General features: G+C 40.0%; 1 protein-coding gene across 3 annotated transcripts in view; it reads left to right on the top strand.

The window, feature by feature from the left end:
• TCEANC (transcription elongation factor A N-terminal and central domain containing) overlaps positions 1–2,997 on the top strand; it is a 9,721-nt gene extending 6,724 nt beyond the window's left edge. For 2 of the 3 annotated variants that reach the window (XM_024750152.1, XM_024750153.1), the window contains exon 3: positions 1,796–2,997. In XM_024750152.1, coding sequence (XP_024605920.1) covers positions 1,913–2,971 — 1,059 coding nt within the window. In that variant the 5' untranslated portion in view covers positions 1,796–1,912 and the 3' untranslated portion in view covers positions 2,972–2,997. The remainder of the gene's footprint in view (positions 1–1,795) is intronic. The other variant, XM_024750154.1, reaches the window with a different exon arrangement.
• Positions 2,998–22,517: the final 19,520 nt, after the last annotated feature.

The raw sequence follows: 22,517 nt of genomic DNA, 5'->3' as shown, positions 1-22,517 counted from the left end.
TCTTTATTGGAGTATAATTGCTTTACAATGGTGTGTTAGTTTCTGCTTTATAACAAAGTGAATCAGTTATACATACACATATATTCCCATATCTCTTCCTTCTTGCGTCTCCCTCCCTCCCACCCCTCTAGGTGGTCACAAAGCACCGAGCTGATCTCCCTGTGCTATGTGGCTGCTTCCCACTAGCTATCTATTTTACGTTTGGTAGTGTATATATGTCCATGCCACTCTCTCACTTTGTCACAGCTTACCCTTCCCCCTCCCCATATTCTCAAGTCCATTCTCTAGTAGGTCTGCGTCTTTATTCCCGTCTTACCCCTAGGTTCTTCATGACTTTTTTTTTTTGCCACTCATTCTTCATTCCACCCCACTGGTTCCCTCCCCCTTCCTTCCATCCCAGCCCTGGTCTACCACTAATTTACTTTCTGTCTCTATAGATTTGCCTATTCCAGACATTTCTTTCATGTAAATGAAATCGTACAATACGTGGTCTTCTGTGTCTTTAATTTAACATAGAGCTTTGAAGGCTCATCCATGTGTAGTCTGTATCAGAGTTTCCTTTTATTGACAAGTAACATCCCATTGTATGGATATACTATGTTTTGTTTATCCATTCCTCAGTTGATAGACATTTGGGTTGTTTCCACTTTTTGTCTGTTACGAAGAATGCTGCTGTGAACATTCGTGTGCAAGTCTAACCATTTGGGACCTCATAGTTTCTTCTAAGTTTGCAGGAAATTCTTACAAAAACAGCTTCCACATCTCTTATTTCCTTAAAGTAAATTTATAAAAGTAGAATTGCTGACTGCAAGGACCTTACGTTTTACAGCCCTTGTCAAGATGGTGTCTAGGAAGACTGCATTAACTCTCCCTGTAATTGCTTCAGCGTTGTTAGCCTGCGTGTGATCGGTGATAGTTTATTTAATATCACGTGCTATAAAATGAGAGTCCGTGGAGTGTTGAAAAGACAGTATCCCTGCCATCAAGATGCTTATGTTCACGTTTAGACCAAATGGGCAGATATAGATCCAAGGGTATTTGGTAGGCAAGGTTATGTGCATTATGTGTATAGAAGAAGAGACTGGTTAGATAAAGTGAACATTCACCTCCCCAGGATGAGATTCACACAGACATAACCATTAAGCAACTTTTTACACCTAAAAGTTAAAAAGAAGAGAAAAGTTAATGGGACCAAACTCTGGCCTAGGGACCTGTTAGTCCAAAGTCATAAATCGCCCCGTTGTTCAGAAGAGTCAGATGTCAACAGTGTGGCCTGTTGACTTTGGGGCCCATCTGACCTGGATCCAGCTGCCTCCCAACCTGTGCCGCTTCATCATTTCTTTAGATTCCTTGGGACTTCTAAACAGCATCCACTTTTGGCCCTGTTTCTCATGCTTTTATATTCAGAAAAGTACTACTTCAAGACTGTAAAATCAGCAAGGAGTTCGGTGAAATAGCTGAACATGAGGGAAAATAGTCCGGCCTCCTGAGCCTTCCCCCATTGACGCTGACACTGGCATGTTTTCATCCCCAGCATAACCACCAAATTCCACAAAAAGGAGTTGACTAATCTTGATTTGGAAAGATCATTCATTTGTAAAATTAGAGATGGGAAAGTTACAGCAGATCTTTCAGCATGCTTCTATCAAGCAATTGTTAACGCAAAAGCTGTTTACAGGGCCATATATATATATATATATATTTTTTTTAACTACTGAGAATCAAACTTTTGAGGCTAAACCATACTACATTGCAGATTGCATTTTCTAATACATTGCACCCGTTTTTATTACAGACCCTTTCTCTGCATAGGTAACTGGCAGAGAGCGCTGTGCTCCTTTCAGGAAGCTGCGCCTGGCAAACGCAAGCTTGAGAAAACGGAAACCTCTTTTTTCTTTGCAGCCGTAACAAGATGTCTGACAAGAAGCAGATAGCTGCCAGAGCTTCCCTTATTGAGCAACTGATGTCTAAAAGGAATTTTGAGGATCTCGGCAACCACCTTACTGAGCTGGAAACTCTGCGTGTGACTCCGGAGCATCTCCAGGAGACGGATGTGGTCAGGGCTGTGTACAGAGTCCTCAAAAACTGCCCCACGGCGGCTTTGAAAAAGAAAGCCAAGCGTTTGCTGTCAGAATGGAAAGCTCTGTATAAGGATACTCACTGCAAGCCACGGGGCAGCCCTAAACCATTTCCTCCAGGTGGAAATAAAGAAGAAAATCAAGGACTTTCTCCTGACCCAAATCAGGATGAGATACCGGGCAGCTCCTGCTGTCATTCTCTGCACTCATCCCAAGATGTTGCAGGAGCTGTTGAAAGGATCATGCCAGAAAATAGCCCTGGTGGAGCGGAGGCTAAGGCAGCGCATCTCAGGGCCGGTGACCCTCGATCCCCCGACGAGAGAGCGAGTGGGCAGCCAGATCCTGCAGCGCCCGTGAGAGCCAAATGCACAGAGCTGCTGTATGAAGCTCTAGCTGGTCCTTGCACAGAGCAGCCCAGAGCCGATCTGTGGCACAGGTTTGCACGAGAAATCGAAGAGCACATTTTTACCCTTCACTCCAAGAACCTCAAAAAATATAAAACTTGCATCCGAAGCAAAGTTGCCAATCTGAAAACCCCCCACAAGTCTCACTTACAGCAAAACTTGCTCTCTGGGACCATGTCTCCAAGGGAATTTGCCGAAATGACTGCCATGGAAATGGCTAGCCACGAACTGAAGCAGTTGAGAGCCTCCTACACGGAATCTGGCATACGGGAACATTGCCTGCCCCAAGTGGTGGGGGGCACGCCAACCAAGAAAATAAAGTGCCAACGCTGCGAGAAATTCAATTGCCAGGTCACCGTCATCGCCAGAGGGACACTCTTCCTTCCAAGTTGGGTGCAGAATTCCAACCCAGATGAAGAAATGATGACCTATGTAATCTGCAATGAATGTGGGGAGCAGTGGTACCATAGCAAGTGGGAGTGCTTGTAATTGTAATAAATGTTCTCAACAGATAACTGGAGTGATCCCTTTTATTCATACCACCCTTTTATGCTTGTTTTTAAAATCTTGTACACGCTATTCTTTTTTTTAAATTGAGGTATAGTTAATTTATATATATATATAAAATAACCTATAATGGAAACATATATGTATATTCTTTTTCAGATTCTTTTCCATTATAGGTTTTTACAAGATAGTATAGTTTCCAGCGCTATACAGTGGGTCCTTGTTGCTTATCTATTTTATATATAGCAGTGAGTTATACACACTATTTGCAAAACTATCCTACGAAGAAGGAAAGAAGGTTGTTTGCTGAAGCTCACACCACTGTCACTAAAAGTTGATAGTTTGGGGAGAGAGAGTGGACGCCTGTTTGCATCATGCTTAGTGGCTACTTAGTACTTTGCTGTACTCAGACATAACCTAGGTGCCTGTTAGAAATGCAGACTCTCCGGTCCCATGCTTCTGAATCTGCATATGCATTTTGGCGGGATCCCCAGGTGATCCTGTTCAAGGTCATTGGAGAAGTGCTGCTTCTGCAATAGGCCTGTAGTTCCCAGCACTGGCTGCATATTAGCAGGATCTGGGGAGCTTTGAAAACCCACAGTGCTGAGGATCCACCCTGGGACAATTACATCTGGATCTATGGGATGCAGCCCAGGCATCAACATTTTGGTTTTAATTCCTCAAGTTATTTTAAGATGCAGTCAGAGTTGAGAACTACTCATCCGTAGGCTCTCACTTGATCCTTTTGTCACCTTTAAGAAAAGAAAGTTATTCTGTACACTTCACAGTTGAGGAAACATCCACAGAGGTGCCATGACTCGCCCCAGTGGCACTCCATAAATAGTCAAACTTGAACTGCTGCCGGATTTTCTTCCTTCCAATTCCCTGTCCGAGACCGCTTCAGTATTGACTTCTGAGAAATACAGTCCTGGAGATGTGGAACTAAATGAATAGTGTCTTCAAGCTCTAACATTGGGGAACAAGAGCTTTGTTATTTTCCCCTCTCTTTTCTCTTCTCACTTTACAGGTGTCCCGTGAACCCTGAAAATGACCCTGCGACTAATCCCACAGTTAGAATTTTATTTCCAGTCTTCTTGCTCAGTCGAAGGAGTCATGTATTTTTTTCTGTCACACAAGTTCTCCAGGGTTTATAAACTATGACATTAGGTTCCTGATGTTAGGGAATCTTCATGTTATCAGGGGTTAGGTCTGTAGGGGAGGGGAAAAAATCCTGTAGCTGGGACCACGAAAACTAGACTGACAAAAGACAGATTAACAAGAGAAAAGTAGTCTATATGTGCAGCATGCATACCCGCAGGAGAAATTTGGTAATGCGTAACTCAAAAGGATGGTTACAACTTGGGCTTATATAGCATTTTAAGAAAAAATAGTACGTTTGTAGAGAAGTAACAAGACAAAGGAAAAGGGCTTTAGGCTTTTAGTGGCAGCAAACTCTGGGAAGGTAAATTAGCGTGTGTGTTGGGTGGGGGGGAACTAATGGAAGATAATGGTCATTTAGTAAGGTTTGTTTGTGTAGACTCTTTCCGGTGCCATCTTGCCTCCAGTGAAGACGTTGTTACCTCCTTCCTGGTAGGGAATTCACAAGGGGAATTTGTGTTCTGTTTTCAGGCAGGTAGTGGGAGGGCAGAGAGCTCACCCTGTGTTTGATTTTTCTCATTTGCTTTCAGCTCCGAATGATCCTTATGCCATTATAGTTTGGGGGTGGCACGCTCTGAACCCCTTTAGGTCTGAATTTCCAATTCTGCTTTTGTAAAAACTGGCATTAACCTCTCAGAGGAAGTCATTGCCTCAGCCTTTGAATCTACCAACGTTTCTCTGATAAAGGAAGAGGAAATTACTTCTTCGAGGCCTTTGTAAACAGTGTTTAACCAATTTGTATAATGTTTAAACACAACAAGCCTTCCGTGTGATTTTTTTCTTTTTTAAAAATTCATAGGGCTTCCCTGGTGGCGCAGTGGTTGAGAGTCCGCCTGCCGATGCAGGGGACACGGGTTCGTGCCCCGGTCCGGGAAGATCCCACATGCCGTGGAGCGGCTGGGCCCGTGAGCCATGGCCGCTGCGCCTGCGCGCGTCCGGAGCCTGTGCTCCGTAACGGGAGAGGCCACAACAGTGAGAGGCCCGCGTACCACAAAAACAAACAAACAAAAAAACATAGAATTTTAATTTTTATAGTTTTAACTATAGTTTGTGAGTTGTCTCCAAAACTACACATTTTCACCAGTTTTTTTCCCCTCACTCTCCTAAGTCCCTTTGCTAGAGCTCAGAATGTAATGTGCAGTTTACCTGCCTCATGACAGAATTCCCTCAAAGGTGCAGGAAATGAAAGTACGTTCGTGTTTTCAAATGGTTTTGAAGAAATGGGCTTGAGGCCATTAATTATCAATTCTATTTTGATACCTTTGTATCTGTGGCTTCCCAGGGCTGCCTATTATGATGTAACGATCTTTTAAAGAAAAACTTGCAAAGTCACCTAAAACTTCAAGTTTCACAAAGTGTGGTTTCATGTGACTTGGAATGATCTTAGAAACTATTCAGTGGTTATAAAAGAGCACAGCACATGAATACCATGTGTTATTAGTTCATGTCAGTGTTTGTTTTTTGCTTTAGGGTTTTTGGGTGTGTTTTGTGGGGTGGGGTTTTTTGGTAGTTTTTATTTGTAGTGGACTTTTGCAAACTAAATTTGCAGACAAATAAAAGCACTTGAAATGGAAATTCCTTTACTCTCCAAGATATAAAAATCTGGGTAGTCTTCCTCATTTCGTATCAACTTTGTCAGTGACTTCTGCAACTATAGCTCGGAAAACAGTAATCTGATTTGTTTTTTTTTACTTTTAGTCAATGAGAGAGCACTACATTTTCTAAGTATAGATAATAATTCTTTTATATCCTATGCTTATCTCCTAAAAAGAAAGCGTTTTTGTTGTTGTTGTTGTTTTTTAAGTGCTCATGAGGTAAAGGATCTTTCATTTCATTTAAAATCATTTTTACAAGAACAGCAAGTACATAGACCCCAGGATGGGAGGGTGCCTGACACAGAGGCACAGCAAGAGTCCACCAGAGCTGAAGCACAGTGACAAGGGGAAGAAGGATGAGAGGTGAAGTCCAAGAGCCATCGGGTTCATGAGGGCCCTTGTCGGTCATGATAAGGACTTTGGGATTTTTCCAAGCCTGATAGGAAGCCATGGAAGCCAAGGGGTTGGTAGTGATAAGACTTGAATGACCTTTAAGAAGCATCCTTCTGGCTGTTGTGTTAAGTTAGATGAGGAGGGAAGCAAGGACAGATGCAGGGACACCAGTTAGGTGGCTGTAGCAATGGTCCAAATGTCATTTAACTGGTTTCAAACAAGAGTACACAAAGACTGGTCTCCCTGCATCCATATAGTTGAGAAAGTCCTTGGTGATGGGGTTGAGGACACACTACCCCCAAATCTGGCACTTTGGCATAGTGAATATTTTAAGCTGAAGGAATTTGAGAAACTATAGGTGCAGGAAGTCCTCTCTGACCTTCCCCTGAGGGAGGTCATAAGACCCTCAAGTGAGAGGTGCCCTCCCCAGACCGAGGAAAGGAGCATCCTTATCTCTGCAGATGGAGGGATGCTGGAGGGAATCGCAGTGAACGGGTCTTTCTGGGTTTCCCCCAGTTGACCACCCTTAGCTCATACTCTTTGTCCCTTTACATTTTCCCACAACTTTCCACTCTTCATCAAACCTAGTATAGAAACACCCAGGTGTAGCTGTTTCTTTGGGGGTTCATTTCCTTATAAAGGCTCCCAGGTCAGATAAAATTTACATTACATAAATGTGTGCTTTCTTCTTTTTTAAAAAAATTTTTATTGGAGTATATTTGATTTACAGTGTTGTGTTAGTTTCAGGTGTACAGCAAAGTGAATCAGTTATACATATACATATATCCACTCTTTTTTAGATTCTTTTCCCACATAGGCCATTACAGAGTATTGAGTAGAGTTCCCTGTGCTGTACAGTAGGTCCTTATCAGTTATCTATTTTATATAGAGTAGTGTGTATGTGTCAATCCCAGTTTATCACTCGCCCTGCCAACCCCCTGGTAACTGGAAGTTTGTTTTCTACATCTGTAACTCTATTTCCGTTTTGTAGATAAGTTCATTTGTACCTTTTTTATTTTTTTATTTTTATTTTTTTTGCGGTACGTGGGCCTCTCACTGTTGTGGCCTCTCCCGCTGCGGAGCACAGGCTCCAGACGCGCAGGCTCAGCGGCCATGGCCCACAGGCCCAGCTGCTCCACGGCATGTGGGATCTTCCCGGACCGGGGCACGAACCCGTGTCCCCCGCATCGGCAGGCGGACCCTCAACCACTGCACCACCAGGGAAGCCCTGTACCTTTTTTAAAAAAATTAATTAATTTAATTAATTAAATAAATATATTTGGCTGCACTGGGACTTAGGTGCGACACGTGGGATCTTCGTTGCTGCGTGCAGGATCTTCGTCGTGGCATGTGGATCTTTAGTTGCAGCATGCAGGCTCTTAGTTGCGGCATGCAGGATCTAGTTCCCTGACCAGGGATCGAATCCAGGCGCCCTGCATTGGGAGCGTGGAGTCTTAACCACTGGACCACCAGGGAAGTCCCTATACCCGTTTTTTTAGTTTCCATCTATAAGCGATATCATATGATATTTGTCTTTCTCTGTCTGACTTACTTCACTCAGGATGACAATCTCTAGGTCCATCCATGTTGCTGCAAATGGCATTATTTCGTTCTTTTTTATGGCTGAGTAATATTCCACTATATATATGTACCATATCTTCTTTATCCATTCCTCTGTTGATGGACATTTAGGTTGCTTCCATGTCCTGGCTATTGTAAATAGTGCTGCAATGAACATTGGGGTGCGTGTATCTTTTTGAATTATGGTTTTCTCCGGATATATACCTAGGAGTGGGATTGCAGGATCATAGGGCAACTCTATTTTTAGTTTTTTAAGGAAGCTCCGTACTGTTGTCCATAGTGGCTGCACCAATTTACATTCCCACCAACAGTGCAAGAGGGCTCCCTTTGCTCTACACCCTCTCCAGCATTTATTGTTTGTAGATTTTTTGATGATGGCCATTCTGACCAGTGTGAGGTGATACCTCATAGTAGTTTTGATTTGCATTTCTCTGATAATTAGTGATGTTGAGCATCTTTTCATGTGCGTTTTGGCCATCTGTATGTCTTCTTTGGAGAAATGTCTATTTATATCTTCCGCCCATTTTTTGATTTTTTTTTTTGATATTGAGCTGCATGAGTTGTTTGTATATCTTGGAGATTAATCCCTTGTCGGTTGCTTCATTTGCAAATATTTTGTCCCATTCTAAGGGTTGTCTTTTCATTTTGTTTATGGTTTCCTTTGCTGTGCAAAAGCTTTTAAGTTTCATTAGGTCCCATTTGTTTATTTTTGTTTTTATTTTCATTACTCTAGGAGGTGGATTGAGAAAGATCTTGCTGTGATTTATGTCAAAGAGTGTCCAGCGTTACATTTAGGTCTTTAGTCCATTTTGAGTTTATTTTTGTGTACGGTGTTAGGGAATGTTCTAATTTCATTCATTTACATGTAGCTGTCCAGTTTTCCCAGCCAAGTGTGCTTTCTTCTTGTTAATCTGTCTTTTGTTACAGAGCCCCAACCAAGAACCTAGACGGTTCGGAGAAAAAAGATTTTTTTCCTTCCCTACATTGGCAGTTTTGCAAATGGTTGTATCATAAAACACAACCAACCCTGAATTCCCAACCCATGGCCTATAATAAAAAATAACAAACAGCACAGAAATTCAGCACAGTATAGCCTGGATCCTGGTTGCCATGGTTATGGGTGATACCTGCACAGGGCATAAACATCAATTGTTATACCTGAATGTAGAAGGGCTCTCTTCATGGGATTTCACACATCACTCTCCTTTTGTCCATGTTACTTTTTTTTAGACTACAAATTGGATACAGTTGCAGCTCTGTCTCTTCTCTGAGCACTTCCTGTGATGAGAGGTTCCTTTCATTCCCTATTACCATTTCTAAACACCAGTCAGGAAGCCTGCAGCTGGCAGGGCTCCATTGCCTTTGGAAGGGTTGGGCCTTCATTTTTAAGGTCAGATTTGCTTTATTATTTATAGCTTCCGAGTAAATGCAAAGTATTTTACTAAAATATTATTACATCCCTCAGAGGTATTTACTGTAAATACCTAGATTATAAAAGGTACCTTCTTGGGACTTCCCTGGTGGCGTAGTGGTTAAGAATCCGCCTGCCAGTGCAGGGGACACGGGTTCGAGCCCTGGTTTGGGAAGATCCCACATGCTGCGGAGCAACTAAGCCCGTGCACCACAACTACTGAACCTGCACTCTAGAGCCCGTGAGCCACAACTACTGAGCCTGCGTGCCACAACTACTGAAGCCCGTGCGCCTAGAGCCCGTGCTCCGCCAGAAGAGAAGCCACCGCAATGAGAAGCTGATGCACTGCAACGAAGAGTAGCCCCCACTGGCCGCAACTAGAGAAAGCCCGTGTGCAGCAACGAAGACCCAACGCAGCCAAAAATAAATATAAATTAAATAAGTAAATTTAAATAAATAAATAAAAGGTGCCTTCTTGCTTTCAGAAGAGCCTACAGTCTGAAGGGAGAACTGATGACAACTTCATATAATCCCATTTATATTATTTTTTAAAATTAGGTTTCCAGAGACGTTACTAAGCATTACCAGAAATGCTGTGCCATAATGATTGCACGTTGCTTTACACTCTGCCAAGTGCTGGGGGCCAAGAGATGAGCTAGATGCCATCCCAGGCCTCAGGCCCCCAAAGTGCAGGTGACATAGCCACAATCACTTTACAGTTCAAGAACTATAAGAGAGACAGACTGTAGAGGCGGAGGTGCAGGGGACCCAGGAGAATCAGGGAAGGCTTTACAAAGGCTGTGACCCTAAGGGTAAATCTTGAGATGAAGTAAGCCAGGCAGAGAAAGCCGAGATGATGATATTCCATCACTGGACTTGCTAGATTCCTGGCACTTTGTTTTTTTTTGTTTGTTTGTTTTTTTGTTTTTTTTGTTTTTTTTTTTTTGCGGTATGCGGGCCTCTCACTGCTGTGGCCTCTCCCGTTGCGGAGCACAGGCTCCGGACGTGCAGGCTCAGCGGCCATGGCTCACGGACCCAGCCGCTCCGCGGCACATGGGATCTCCCCGGACGGGGGCACGAACCCGCATCCCCTGCAATGGCAGGCGGACTCTCAACCACTGCGCCACCAGGGAAGCCCCCTGGCACTTTATATACAGCATCTCAGTTAAGCTTCACACTACCCAGCCAGCACTTTAGAGATGAGAAAACTGAGGCTGAGAGACATTAAGTTACTTGCCCAAGGGTACACGGAGAGAAAGCCAGGACTATTCATAATGAACAGGTGGGGTTTTTTAATTTTATTTTTGCATATCAGTTTGCTTCCAGAAACATGCAGGCTTCCTGTTAATTCCATGCAAGGTACAACTGTTTTTCAATTGTGGTTTGTTTTTCCAATGACAGGAGTGTGTGGTTTGCAGACTACACTCAGCGCAGTGCTATGCACGCTTCCCGCTGTGGAGAGATCAGCCAGGAATGCTTGGCAGTGGTTGCCAGCTCTCCTGGCACAGGGGAACCTTCCCGAACCTTCTAGTGGCACCCATGTGATTTATCTGATGTTCTGAAAAGTGATTTTTAAAATACTTAAACATATGAAAACATGTAGTTTTAAAGTGACATGCATATGTTTTTTTGAATTTGAAGACTGTAAGTATATAAATGCAGTTTCAAATGCCATTCCCTATAAAATATAGTGGCCTTTACATTTTCACTCTCTTTATTTATGACCTAGGGAAACTATATGATACAGATAATCGATTTTGACAAAAGAGGCAGGCTGTTTTGCATCCTTTGTTAAATTATCACAGACATCCATGCTGGACAGTGAAAAAAAATAGAATTAAAATAAATGTTTTGGATATATTCTTGCTCTCTTTTAAAAATATAAACAAGGTACAAATAGGAGTAGGTTCTAAGTAGTCGTTAGTCTTTTTCATGTGATGACATACATTTAAAAAAATCTAAAACAGCCATGGAAAAGTTACAGATCTGATTAATGAGCAAATGAAAACCTGGCCCATTCAAAAACTTCTTATTTTTGGAATATATTCAGTTTCAAAATGTATATAAACAGAGAGAGCTCCCAGCGGTTGCTTTTAAATAATCAAAATGGGAGCATAATAGGTAAATTTCACCTTTGTGGGTGGAAACAAAAAATTCAGACATTTCCAAGGGTGCCCAGGAAGGCCTGAGTGAGCTGAAGTAGACCTTCACCCATGTCCGAGGGGAAAGAACTCCCAGGTTTCAGTGGACTGTATGTTGGCGTCTCTGTGTCTACTAGCCCATCTGGTCTGGTCTTTAGTGTCTGCTCAGACTGAGGACTTCCATCTCTGCAGAGTTTTTTCATGCAACAGATGGACTTTTACCCCCCAGCTTTGTGAAATCTCAACAATGGCTGAGCAGAAAGTTTCCAAACATCTTAGTGGATTTTGATATCATTTTTACATGAGATGGTGGCTCAAGGGCTTGGGGATTTCTTTTGGGGGGGTGATGAAAATGTTCAAAAATTGAATGTGGTGATGGTTGCCCAAGTCTGCCAATATGCTAAACACCGTTGAATTATACCCTATTTTAATTATACCCTATTTTAATTCTGTGGTCTGTGAATTATATCTCAATAAAGCTATTACAAAAAAATCAAATGGACTGAGGGAGGGAATTGGAGACAGGATCTCTGCTGGATATTTATCTCAGTGAGTCTTTCTAAACCTATAGTATCCCAATTATGCATACATATTATCGAGAAATACTGGCAGGCTTCCTCAGAGAGGCCTTCTGGGAGGCACCCTGCCAGTTCATACTGACAGCCATCCAGCAGGCAGTGGCCTCTATCCAGGCAGTGTGCTGGGCCCTGGCCTCTGCATTTCTGCGTAGAAGCCCCTCCCTCTTTCAGTCACACAACAAACAGGGCTAAAGCTTCCATCCACAATCATTGCCCCTTCTTTTTCTTCCCTGTTTCTCAAGCCACAGGTTCGAGCTACACTATCAACGACATCAAGCCCCTGGAACATAGCAAATCATGTAGAATCAACCCAGAGCAGTTGCCATTTATGTCTCTGGTTAGATCTGCACTCAGAAAAGAAACAGCAGATAAAATCAGCCCTAGACCCTTGCTACTCATAGTGTGGCCCTGGCATCAGCGGCGTCAGCATCACCTGGGAGCAAATACAGAAACGGGGGCCCCATCCTGGACCTATTGAATCCAAGGCTATCTCTTCACAAAGCTCTCAGTGATTCTAGTGCATATTACTGTTGGTGAAATGCTGACTCATCCTCAGGAACTGGGCCTATGAACTCTGCCTTCCTGCTTATATCTTTGGATGAAATGCCCGAGTTCCTAGCCAGCACTGGACTTTCCACTTGTCTCGGTTACCAGCCACCTCCACCCTCCACGTCGCTAAATCCAAGCGACAATTCTCAGCCCTGAAACCTATCAGCAGCAGTTGACACACTGGCTTCCTTCTTGAGAACATCTTTTTCCATGTGGCTTGCAGTAGGTTGTGCTTTCTCTGGTTTTCCCTCTAACTGGCTACTCCATCTCAATATTATTTGCTGCTTCCTTGTTATTTTCCTGACCTCTTAATTTTGGAGTGTCCAGAATTCAGTCCTCGGACACCTTGGATATCTACACCCATTCCTTTGTTGACTTATCTAGTTCCATGGCTTTCTGTAGCATTTATGCTGATGACTTCCCTTCCTTATCTTCAGGCTAGCATCTCTCCTCTGAATTCCAGGCCCATAAGTCTAACAGCCTACTTGAAAAGTCTACTTGGATGTCTAATAAGCATCTCACCCTTAACATGTTTAAAATCAAGCTTCTGATCTTCTCTCCAATACTGCTTGTCCACTTAATGGCAACTCCATACTTGCATAACTTGAGCTAAAAACCTTGGAGGCATGCATGATTGATACCTTTCTTTCTCTCACATCGAACTTCCAAGCAATCAACAAATCCTATTGGCTGTATTCCAAATACATATACAGAAGCCCAACTTATTGTAGTGTCCTTCTTTGTCTCTTGTAATAGTCTTTATTTTAAAGTCTATTTTTTCTGATATAAGTGTTGCTACTTCAGCTTTCTTTTGATTTCCGTTTGAAAGGAATATCTTTCTCCATCCCCTCACTTTTACTTTGTATGTGTCCCTATGTCCGAAATGGGTCTCTTTTAGAGAGCATATATATTGGTCTTGTGTTTGAATCTATTCAGACAGTCTGTGTCTTTTGGTGGGAGCATTTAATCCATTTACATTTAAGGTAATGATCGATAAGTATGTTCCTACTCCCACTTTCTTAACTGTTTTCAGTTTGTTATAGTAGGTGTTTTCCTTCTATTTTAATGTCTATTTTTTCTGATATTCATGTTGCTACTCTGGAGTTCTTTTGATTTCCATTTGAATGGAATATCTTTTTCTATCCCCTGACTTTCTGTCTGTACATGTCCCTATGTTTGAAATGGGTCTCTTGTAGACAGCATTTATATGGGTCTTGTTCTTCAATCCATTCCGCCAGTCTGTGTATTTTTTCCAGTTGCATTTAGTACATTTAAGTTAATGATCGATATGTATTCTCCTATTCCCATTTTCTTTACTGTTTTGTGTTTGTTATTGTAGGTGTTTTCATTCTCTTTTGTTTCTTGCCTAGAGAAGTTTGTTTAGCATTTCCTGTAAAGCTGGTTTGGTGGTGCTGAAGTCTCTCAGCTTTTGCTTGTCTGTAAAGCTTTTACTTTCTTCATCAAATCTGAATGAGACCTTTGCTGTGTAGAGTAATCTTGGTTGTACGTTTTTCTCCAGAAACACTTACAATATATCGTGCCACTCCCTTTTATCTTGCAGAGTTTCTGCTGAAAGGTCAGCTGTTAAGCTTATGGTGAGTCCCTTGTGTGTTATTATTCCTGTGATGCCTTTTGTATGTTTTCTTTGTATTTAATTTTTGATAGTTTCATTAGAGATTTCTGTGCATTTATTTTCTATCCTGCTACTTTACCTGATTCATTGATTAGCTCTAGTAGTTTTCTAGTAGCACCTTTAGGATGCTGTATGTATTGCATCATGTCCTCTGCAGATAGTCACAGATTTATATCTTCTTTTCTGATTTGGATTATTTTCTTTCTTTTCCTACTCTAATTGCTGTGGCTACAACTTCCAAAATTCATTGAATAATAGTAGTGAGAGTGGGCAACCTTGTCTTTCTCCTGAAGGTAGTGGAAATCGTTTCAGTTTTTCAACATTGAGAATGATGTTGGCTATGTATTTGTCATATATGGCCTTTAATATGTTGAGGAAAGATCCCGCTCTGTCTGCTTTCTCTGCGTTTTATTATAAATGGGTGTTGAATTTTGTCGAAAAGTTTCTCTGCATCGATTGAAATCATCATATGTTTTTTCTACTTCAATTTGTTAATATGGTGTATCAAGTTGATTGTTTTGCATATATTGAAGAATACTTACATTCGTGGAAAAAACCTCACTTGCTCATGGTTTATGATCATTTTAATGTGCTTTTGTATTCTGTTTGCTAGTAATTTTCTGAGGATTTTTACATCTATGTTCATCAGTAATATTGGTCTGTAGTTTTCTTTCTTTGTGAAATATTTGTCTGGTTTTGGTTTTAGTGTGATGGTGGTATTGTAGATTGAGTTTGGGAGTGTTCCTCCCTCTGGTATATGTTGGAAGAGTTTGAGAAGTATAGGTGTTAGCTCTTCTCTTAATGTTTGATAGAATTAGCCTGTCAAGCCATTTGGTCCTGGGCTTTTGTTTGTTGGAAGATTTTTAATCACAGTTTAAATTTCAATGCTTGCGACTGGTCTGTTTATATTTTCTATTTCTTCCTGGTTCAGTCTCAGCAAGTTGTGCATTTCTAAGAATTTGTCCATGTCTTCCAGGTTGTCCATTTTATTGGGGTAGATTTGCTTGTAGTAATCTCTCATGATCCTTTGTATTTCTGTGTGTCAGCTGTTACTTCTCCTTTTTCTTTTCTATTAGTATTGATTTGAGTCTTTTTCATTTTTCTATTGGTGAGTCTGGCTTATGGTTTTACAGTTTTGTTTATCTTCTCCAAAAGACAGCTTTCACTTTTATTGATCTTTTCTATACTTTCATTCATTTCTTTTTCCTTTATTTCTGACCTAATATTTATGATTTCCTTCCTTCTTTTCACTTTGTCTTTTTCTTTTTCTTCTCTCTCTAATAGTTTTAGGTTCAAGGTTATTTTGTCTATTTGAGGTGTTTCCTGTTACTTCAGGTAGGAATGTATTGCTATAAAATTCTTTCTTAGAACTGCTTTTGCTTCATTCCATAAATTTTGGGTCGTCGTGTTTCCATTGTCGTTTGTGTCTAGGTAAGTTTTGATTTCCTCTTTGATTTCTTCAGTGATCACTTCCTTTTTAAGTAGTGCATTGTTTAGCCTCCATGTGTTTGCATGTTTGACACATCTTTTCCTGTAATTGATATCTAGTCTGATAGATTTGGGGTCAGATAAGATACTTTATATGATTTCAATTTTCTTAAACTTACCAAGGCTTGATTTGTGACCCCAGATATGATCTATCCTGGAGAATGTTCTATGAGCACTTGAGCAAAATGTGTATCCTGCTGTTTTTGAATGGAATGTCCTCTAAACCAAAATTATATCAGGCTTTTTTATTGTATAATTTATAGGTTGTGTTTCATCATTGTTTTAATCTTAGATGATCTGTGTATTGGTGAAAGTGGGGTGTTAAAATCACCTACTGTGATTGTGTTACTGTAGATTTTCCATCTTATGGTTGTTAGTATTTGCCTTATATATTGAGGTGCTCCTATCCTGGGTGCATAAATATTTGCAATTGTTATGTCTTCTTCTGCGATCTATCCCTTGATCATTTTTTAGTGTCCATCTTTGGCTCTTGTTATAGTCTTTATTTTAAAGTCTACTTTTTCAGATATGAGAGTTGCTACTGCATCTTCCCTTTGATTTCCATTTGAATGGAATATCTTTTTCCATCCCCTCTGTTTCAGTCTGTACATGTCCCTAGATCTGAAGTGGGTCTCTTGTAGAGAGCACATATATTGGTGTTGTTTTTGAATCCATTCAGCCAGTCTGTGTCTTTTTTGGGAGAGTTTAATCCATTTACATTAAAGGTAACAATCAATATGTATGTTCTTATTCCCATTTTCTTAACTGTTTTGGGTTTGTTATTATAGGTGTTTTTCTTCCTTTGTGTTTCTTACCTAGAGAATTTCGTTTAGCATTTCTTGCAAAGCTGGTTTGGAGGTGCTGAATTCTCTCAGCTTTTGCTTGTCTGTTAAGGTTTTACTTTCTCCATCAAATCCGTATGATATCCTTGCTTGATATAGTAATCTTGGTTGTAGGTTTTTCTCCTTCATCACCTTAAATATGTCCTGCACCTCCTTTCTGGCTTGCAGAGTTTCTACTGAAAGATCAGTTGCTAACCTTATGGGGAATCCGTTGTGTGTTTTTTGTTGGTTTTCCCTTGGTGCTTTTAATGTTTCTTTGTATTTAATTTTTGATTGATTAATACGTGTCTTGGCATGTTTCTCCTTGGATTATCATGTATGGGACTCTCTGTGCTTCGTGAACTTGATTAAATATTTCCTTTCTTGAATTATGGAATATTATAACTATAATCTCTTCAAATATTTTCTCAGTCCCATTCTTTTTCTCCTATTCTTCTGGGACCCCTATAATTTTAATGTTATTGGTTTTAATTTTGCCCGAGAAGTCACTGTGACTGTCTTCTTTTCTTTAATTCTTTACTCTTCATTCTGTTCTGCAGTAGTTATTTCCACTATTTTATCTTCCAAGTCACCTATCCGTTCTTCCTCCTCAGTTATTCTGCTATTGATCCCTTCTGGAGTATTTTGAATTTCATTTATTATATTTTTCATTGTTGATTGTTTCCACTTTAGTTCTTCTAGATCCTTGTTAAATATTTCCTGCATTTTCTCTATTCTATTTCCAAGATTTTGGATGATCTTTACTACCATGATTCTGAATTCTTTTTCAGGTATACTTCGTAATTTCTCTTCATTTGTTAGGTCTGGTGGCCTTTCACCATGCTCCTTCAATGGCTGTGTGTTTTTCTGTGTTCTCATTTTGCGTATCTTACTGTGTTTGGGGTTTCCTTTTTGCAGGCTGCAGGTTCATAGTTCCCGTTGTTTTTGGTGTCTGTCCCCAGTGGCTAGAGTTGCGTCAGTGGGTTGTGTCTGCTTCCTTGTTGACGGGACTAGTCCCTTTGTTCTGGTGGATGAGGTTGGATTTTGTCTTTCTGGTGGGCAGGTCTGCGTCCGGTGTGGTGGTGTGTTATGGTGTGTCTGTGGCCTTATTATGATTTAAGGGAACCTCTCTACTAATGGGTGGGTTTCTCTTTCTGTCCTGTTACGTGTTTGGCTTACAATGTCCAGCACTGTAGCTTGCTGGTCATTGAGTGAAGCTGGGTCTTGGTGTTGAGACAGAGGTCTCTGGGACATTTGCGCCATTTGATATTACATGGAGCTTGGAGGCGTCTTGAGGATCAGTGACCTGAACTAGCCTCTCCCACCTCAGAGTCACAGCAGTGACTGCTAGAGTACCAATAGTCTTTAATCCACATGGCACAGAATAAAGGGAGAAAACGTAGAAAAAAAGAAAGAAAGAAAGAGAGAAAGAAAGAGGATAAAATAAAGTAAGAATAAAATAAAGTTATTAAAATAAAATATAAGTTTAAAAAAATTTAACATCCTTTTGGGAGTATAATAACTTTACAATGGTGTGTTTGCTTCCGCTTTATAACAAAGTGAATCAGTTATACATATATACATGTTCCCGTATGTATTCCCTCTTGCATCTCCCTCCCTCCCATCCTCCCTATCTCCCCTTTCTAGTTTGTCACAAAGCCTTGAGCTGAACTCCCTATGCTATGAAGCTGCTTCCCACTAGCTATCTCTTCTATGTTTGCTAGTGTATATATGTCCATGCAAATCTCTTGCTTTGTTACAGCCCACACTTGCCCGTCCACACATCCTTAAGTCCATTCTCTAGTAGGTCTGTGTCTCCTTTCCCATCTTACCCATAGGTATTTCATGACCTCCTATTTATTTTATGTTCCCTATATATATGTTAACATACGGTATTTGTTTTTATTTACTGCCTTACTTCACTCTGTATGACAGTCTCTATGTCCATCCAACTCACCACAAAAAACTTAATTTCGTTTCTTTTTATAACTGCATAATATTCCATTGTATATATATGCCACATCTGCTTTATTCATTCATCCGATGAAGGACACATACGTTGCTTCCACCTCCTGTTTGTTGTAAATAGAGCTGCCTTGAATATTTTGATACATGACTCTTTTTGAATTTCTGGTTTTCTCAGGGTATATGCCCAGTAGTAAGAATGCTGTGTCTTATGGTAGTATTATTTCTAGATTTTTAAAGTACCCCCATATTTTTCTCCATAGTGACTGTATCAATTTACATTCCCACAAGAAGAGCAAGGGTGTTCCCTTTTCTGCACACGCTCACCACCGTTCGTTGTTTCTAGATTTTTGATGATGGCCATTCTGACTGGTGTAAGATGATATGTAATTGTAGTTTTGATACGCATTTATCTAATGATTAATGATGTTGAACATTCATCTGTTTGTTGGCATTCTGTATATCTTCTTTCGATAAATTTGTTTAGGTTTTCTTCGCATTTTTGAATTGGATTTCTGGTTTTTTTGTTATTGAGCTGCATGTGCTGATTGTAAATTTTGGATATTAATCCTATGTCAGTTGCTTCATTTGCAACTGATTTCTCCCATTCTGAGAGTTGTCTTTTGGTCTCTTTCATGGTTTCCTTTGTTGTGCAAAAGCTTTTAAATTTCAGAGGGTCCAATGCAGGTTTCTCTTTGTTTTTATATCCATTTCACTAAGATTTCGATCAAAAAATAACGTGCTGTGAATTATACCATAGAGCGTTCTGCCTATGTTTTCGTCAAAGAGTTTGATAGTTTCTGGCCTTACATTTAGGTCTTTTATCCATTTTCAGCTCATTTTTGTGTATGCTGTAAGGGAGTGTTCTAATTTCATACTTTACATGTACCTGTCCAGTTTACCCAGCACCCTTTATTTAGGAGGCTGTCTTTTCTCCACTATATATTGCTGCCTCGTTGAGCAACCATAATGTGACCATATGTGCGTGAGTTTTCCTCAGGTCTTTCTATCCTGTTCCACTTATGTATATTCAATTTTTTGAGCCAATATCATACTCTTTTGATTACAGTATCTTTGTAGTATAGTCTGAAGTCACGGAACCTGATTCCTGCAGCAAGTTGTGCATTTCCAAGTATTTGTCCATTTCTTCCACATTGTCCATTTTATTGGCATAGATTTGTTTGTAGTAATCTCTCATGATCCTTTCTATTTCTGTGTGTCAGCTGTTACTTCTCCTTTTTCATTTCCAGTAGTATTGATTTGAGTCTTCTCTCTTTTTTTCGTGGTGAATCTGGCTTATAGTTTTGCACTTTTGTTTACCATCTCCAAAACACAGCTTTCACTCTTATTGATCTTTGCTATCGTTTCCTTCATTTCTTTTTCATTTACTTCTGACCTGATATTTATGATTTCCTTCTTTCTGTTCAATATGTTATTTTTCTTTTTCTTCTCTCCGTAATAGCTTTAGGTGCAAGATTATGTTGTCTATTTGAGGTGTTTCCTGTTTCTTCAGATAGGATTGTATTGTTATAAAATTCCCTCTAAGAGCTACTTTTGTTTCATCCCATAAATTTTGGGTCATCCTGTCTCCATTGTCTTTTGTGTGTAGGTAATTTTTGATTTCCTCTTTGATTTCTTCAGTGATCACTTCGTTATTAAATAGTACATTTTTAGCCTCCATGTGTTTGTATTTTTGACACATCATTTCCTGTAATTGATATCTAGTCTCATAGAGTTGAGGTTAAGTAAGATATTTCATATGATTTTAATTTTCGTAAAATTACCAATACTTGATTTGTGACACAAAATATGATCTATCCTGGGTAATGTTCCATGATCACTTGAGAAAATTGTGTATTCTCTTATTTTTGGATAGAATGTCTTATAAACCAAAATTAAATCAATCTTTTTTATTGTGTCATATATAGCTTGTGTTTCATCATTTATTTTAATGTTGGATGATCTGACCATTGGTGAGAGTGGGGTGTTAAAGTCCCCTACTCTGATTGTGTTACTGTCGATTATCCTTTTTATGGTTGTTAGTATTTGCCTTATGTATTGAGGTGCTCCTATGCTGGGTACATAAATATTTGCAATTGTTATGTCTTCCTCTTGGATCAATCCCTCGATCATTATGTAGTGTCCTTCTTTGTCTCTTGTAATAGTCTTTATTTTAAAGTCTATTTTTTCTGATATAAGAGTTGCTACTCCAGGTTTCTTTTGATTTCCGTTTGAATGGAATATCTTTTTGCATCCCCTCACTTTTAGTTTGTTCGTGTCCCTATATCTGAAGTGGGTCTCTTGTAGAGAGCATATATATTGGTCTTGTTTTTGAATCTATCAGACACTCTTTGTCTTTTGGTGAGAGCATTTAATCCATTTACATTTAAGGTAATGTTCGATATGTATGTTCCTACTCCCACTTTCTTAACTGTTTTAGGTTTGTTATTGTAGGTGTTTTCCTTCTATTGTGTTTCCTGCCTAGAGGAGTTCGCTTAGCCTTTCTTGTGAAGCTGGTTTGGTGGTGCTGAAGTCTCTCAGCTTCTGTTTGTCTGTAAATATTTGACTTTCTGCATCAAATCTGAATGAGATCCTTTCTGGGTAGAGTAATCTTGGTTGTAAGTGTTTCTACTTCATCACCTTAAGTATGTCCTGTCTCTCCCTTTTGGCTTGCAGAGTTTCTGCTGATAGGTCAGCAGTTAACGTTATGGGAATTCCCTTGTATTTTATTTGTTGTCTTTCCCTTGCTGCTTTTAACATATTTTATTTGTATTTAATATGTTATGGTTTGATTAATATGTGTCTTGGTGTATTTCTCCTTGGATTTATTCTGTATGGGACTCTCTGTGCTTACTGGACTTGATTAATTATTTCCTTTCCTGTATTAGGGAAGTTTTCAACTATAATCTCTTCAAATATTTTCTCAGTCCCTTTTGATTTCTCCTCTACTTCTGGGATCCCTATAATTTGAATGTTGGTGCGTTTCATTTTGTCCCAGAAGTCTTTAACATTGTCTTATGTTGTTTTCATTCTCTTTCTTTATCCTGCTCTGAATTAGTTATTTCCAATATTGTATCTTCCAGGTCTTCTATCCGTTCTTCCACCTCAGTTATTCTGATATTGTTCTCTTCTAGAGTATTTTGAATTTAATTTATTGTGTTGTTCATCGTTTCTTATTTCCTCTTAGTTCTTCTAGGTCCTTGTTAAATATTTCTTGCATTTTCTCTATTCTCTTTCCAAGATTTTGGATAACCTTTACTATCATTTTTCTGAATTCTTTTTCAGGTCCACTGCCTTTTTCCTCTTCTTTTTTTAGGTCTGGTGGGCTTTTAGCATGCTTCTTCATCGGCTGTGTCTTTTTCTGTCTTTTCATTTTGCTTATCTTACTGTGTTTGGGGCCTCCTTTTTGCTGGCTGCAGGTTCATAGTTCCATTGTTTTGGGTGTGTGTCCCCAGAGGCTAAAGTTGCATCAGTGCGTTGTGTAGCCTCCCTGGTTGAGGGCACTAGTCGCTGTGTTCTTGTTGATGAGGCTGGTACTTGTCCTTCTTTTAGGCAGGTCCATGTCCCGTGTTGCGTTTTGGGGTGTCAGTGGCCTTATTATGATTTAAGGGATCCCTTCTGCTAATGGGAGGATTTCTCTTCCTGTCTTGCTAGTTGTATGGCATAGGACGTCCAGCATGGTATCTTGCTGGTTATCGAGTGAAGCTGAGTCTTGTTGTTGAGATGGAGATCTCTGGGAGATTTTCCCAATTTGATATTACATTGAGGTGGGAGGTGTCTTGTGGTGCAGTGTGCTGAAGTAGGCTCTCCCACCTCAGAGGCACAGCAGTGACTGCTAGAGCACCAATAGCCTTTCATCCACATGACACAGAATAACCTCAGAAGCAGTAGAAAGAAAGAAAGAGGATAAAATAAAATAAGATTAAAAATGTTATTAAAATAAAATATAAGTTTATAAAAATAATTTAACACCCTTTTTGGAGTATAATAACTTTACAATGATATGTTAGTTTCTGATTTATAACAAAGTGAATCAGTTATACATAAACACAAGTTCCCATATCTCTTCCCTCTTGCATCTCCCTCCCTCCCACGCACATTATCTCCCCTTTCGAGTTGGTCACAAAGCACTGAGCTGCTGTGCCTGTGCTATGAGACTGCTTCCCACTAGCTGTCTATTGTACGTTTGGTAGTGTATATATGTCCATGCCACTC

The sequence above is a fragment of the Neophocaena asiaeorientalis genome, unplaced genomic scaffold, assembly GCF_003031525.2.
Source record: "Neophocaena asiaeorientalis asiaeorientalis breed wild unplaced genomic scaffold, Neophocaena_asiaeorientalis_V1.1 scaffold734, whole genome shotgun sequence".
NCBI classification, from domain to species: domain Eukaryota; kingdom Metazoa; phylum Chordata; class Mammalia; order Artiodactyla; family Phocoenidae; genus Neophocaena; species Neophocaena asiaeorientalis.
This window is presented reverse-complemented; position numbering and strand designations above follow the sequence as displayed.